Consider the following 3,375-nt stretch of genomic DNA (forward strand, 5'->3'; position numbering starts at 1 on the left):
TGAGCAAGACACCTAACCCCAGCTGCTCCCGACGAGCTGGATGGCGCCTTGAATGGCTGACACCGCAGTCGGTGTGTGAATGAGTGAGTGAATGGGTGAATGTGAGGCAACTTGTAAAGCGCTTTGGATGGCCATGTGGTCTGTTGAAAGCGCTATATAAATGCAGTCCATTTACCATTTACCATTTTAGTTACTAAAATTCAGTATTTTATCAGGTGAACTACTGAATGCAAACCTATCACAAGGCATTTAGCTATTTTATTCAATGTTATGACAATGAACTATAATATTATGAGCTTATATTAACAATTCAAACAGGGAAAGCAGAATATAACACTGGCTGGAATGACAGTTCAACATCAAAGACTGAAACTAAAAATTTCTAATTTCAGTCAGAGTTCCGTTCATTTTTTAGGACCTTCTCTTTTAACAAATCCAGTATAACCTGCCTTTCCTGACTCTCCAGCTCAAACCGACGTTCCCGTTCTTTTCTTTCTGCTCCGATACGCTCCCGATCCAGGGCAATCTTACTCCTCTGGACTTCTAGCTCTTCTCTTCTCAGTGCCATCTCCTCTTCTCGCAGACTCTGCTCTGCTTCAAATCGCTTTTCTAGGAAGCTCAGGATCTCTGAGTAAGTCTGACAGCAGCACTGACATGGCTGTTTGGCTGTGGGAGCTGTGAGCTCAGCCTCCTCCTGCTCCTCAGGTTCTGGGCTGGCTACCACTGATAGAAAAAAACAAAAGACACAAATGTAAGAGTATGTAAAAGACTATGTTTATGTATCTTAAGAATGTTTATGTAAGATATAATAAAATCTTAAGATCTACAATCATGGATTGTTGTTAAATGATCTATGAAATGTGGTTATAATAATTTCTAAACTAAAGACTCCTTACCAGTGGTGGGAGCTGTTGTTACTGATAGCACAGTGGATTTGTCAGGCTCAGGCAATGATAATTCCTCCAGTGTTCTCTTCCTGAGTTCATCATCTTGGTATTTACTTTCCCCACTCGCCAGAAGATTCTTCTCTGCTTCCAACTCCAGAACTTCATGCAACAGGTCTTCTTTCTGTGCATACAGGCGTTCCGTACCAAACCTGAACACCAACAACACAGATCTAATAGCTTCTGTATACAGAAAAAGCTACTATAATTAAACCTGTTACATATTTCTTATTTTAAAAGCATTTTTTCGGAGAACATTTAAATGACCAGAGTCAAGTCATACTATTTACCTCTTTTAATTAAGGAACCCTGAAATACAATTAATCACAATATTTATAACCATTTCATGAATATAAATGTACTAAATAATATTTCTTGTTTTACAGTTTGAAACAGGAGTGTTTAGGACACTTGCAACATCAAGCAACAGCAAATGTTTTCAGTTACAGATACCATTTTAGAAATATTCTGTTTAACACTTATGTTGTTCTACAAACAAATTGTGTTACCAAGATAACGTGAGTAGTATTAAATTGATCTTCACATGTGATTATAAGAGTAAAGTACTTCACATATTTAAGAGTAAAGTACTGTTCATTTATTTACTTCAATTCAGTTACGTATTTACTTTTAATAAATTTATTTGTTTTCACTTTATTTACCTAAATTCACTTATTTCAACTGAAAAAAGGACGTAATGCACTTCAAGGCACCTCTTCTAACCTGCGTAGACTTGCAAAGTCCTGTTTTTTATAATAATCCAGCAGTAGCATGGTTCTCTCCCTGCATCTGCGTCCATCCACCTCAAAGTTCTCATCCTGTAAGGTCGCAGTAATAATTTCACCCACCCTTGCCCAGATCCGGCCTGACTCTTTAGAAGTGAAGGGGTTCTGTGCTATCACCTCACGGAGGAGCAGGATGTCATGACGTGCTGAAAATCGCACCTGACGTTTACGAGGATTAGAAGAAGGCCCAGCAAGAGAAAAACCTGCACAAGGACAGAAAGAAGTGAGAGACTGAAAGTAACATTTGGCAGTGGGTTTTCAAACATGTATGCATATGTATATCTGAAAATTGTCTTTCTTTAGCAGCATTAATATACATTTAGATTTACCAATTTCCACATGGCACCAGTAAAAGTTTATTAGTTATTATTTTAATGATTTAAAGTCAATGCAAGTCCATACAAGTGTGTCTTTTGCCCCCCCCAGTCCAAATCCAGTCCTATGATCAGGGTAATGTGTTGTATTGCCCAATTAAAAAGGTTTGTGTGTGTGTACTTTCTGAGTTTAGGCAATTGTTTTGACTTGTACAATTCTTAAGACAAATACACCGTTTTACTGTAACACAGAGCGTCATGGTGCTTTATTAATTACTGACACTCTCAAGTGGACAGCGCAGGCTTTTACAGCGCGTTGACTGTATAATGTCGCTTAGCATTGCAGTGCAATGCAAAAGTACCTCTGCACTACAGAGAATCTGAATAAAACCGATTTTAATGATATCAGATTCAATATCAGAATCAGTGTGTTTATTCTATTAAAAGGTTGACTAGAATGGATAGTATTTATTCTAGATTCAAGAATAGATTCCATTCTATTCAAACGTTGCTGTTTTTCGGCAGGTCTTACCGCGTTCCATGTTTTCCCGTCTGTGAATGTGTGTCAGCTGATACGCACAAACTGCTGAGGTCACTGTACACGTCCGCTCACCAGTACAGGTTCCATTCTGACGTGTACCTCAACTTCTCGGGAAATCTGGCATAACTGGGAGAGGAGGGAATGCAGGTGCTCTTTTCATCCTCAAGAGGGCAGAAGATGGTCAAATAAAGTGATTTTAGCTTAAAAACGGGGGCTGTTTTTTATTTTTATTTTTTATCACCACATCTAAAACACAAACATGTTTTCAATTCGTATGAATTTATTTATTTATTTATTTAGTATTTACTTATTTTTCAGTAAAGATGACACCATCTCACTGACCAGTAAACACTTCTCAAGTGGGTTTAGTTTATCCTGAATATGAAAATGCCTATACAGTCCTATATACAGTCCTTCAAAAATATTGATTTTAAAGCTGCTATGTGTAATTGATTCTCCACCACCCACACAGCAAACAATATTGAGCCCGAATGTGGCCTCAAGCTGGCACTTCTGGCCTCCTGTCGGCAATGGCATGTAGGCTACCCTTTCAGCCAGAGCTGGTCCATGTGTGGCAATGATGCCACAGTGTGGAACACGGCAAACAATATGTGGGTTGACTGTTGTTGGGAGGAGTGTGGCCCAGATCAATTCAGAGATGTCATCCATTCATGTGGCCCAAATCAGGCTTGTGACATGACAGCATATTATGACTCATGGTCAACAGGATAAATAAATTATTGCATGATAAAGGTTAAATGATCACATAAATTTCAATGAAGTGTAGTATT

The 3,375-nt window shown here is 38.5% G+C and overlaps 1 protein-coding gene across 2 annotated transcripts; it reads right to left on the reverse strand.

Annotated features, from left to right (window-relative positions):
* Positions 1–244: 244 nt before the first annotated feature.
* Positions 245–2,706, reverse strand: si:dkey-45d16.4 (uncharacterized). 2 transcript variants are annotated; one of them, XM_059559436.1, is made up of 5 exons: positions 2,576–2,706; positions 1,847–1,932; positions 1,668–1,762; positions 897–1,096; positions 245–723 (listed from the first exon to the last, which is right to left on the reverse strand). In XM_059559436.1, the coding sequence occupies exons 1-5, from the start codon at positions 2,583–2,585 to the stop codon at positions 389–391; spliced, it is 726 nt and encodes a 241-aa protein (XP_059415419.1). In that variant the 5' UTR covers positions 2,586–2,706; the 3' UTR covers positions 245–388. The 2 variants fall into 2 exon arrangements, with proteins under 2 accessions (XP_059415419.1, XP_059415418.1); XM_059559435.1 differs by having other exon boundaries at positions 1,668–1,932.
* Between the last annotated feature and the right edge of the window lie 669 nt (positions 2,707–3,375).

The sequence above is a fragment of the Carassius carassius genome, chromosome 10 (genome assembly GCF_963082965.1).
Source record: "Carassius carassius chromosome 10, fCarCar2.1, whole genome shotgun sequence".
NCBI classification, from domain to species: Eukaryota; Metazoa; Chordata; class Actinopteri; order Cypriniformes; family Cyprinidae; genus Carassius; species Carassius carassius.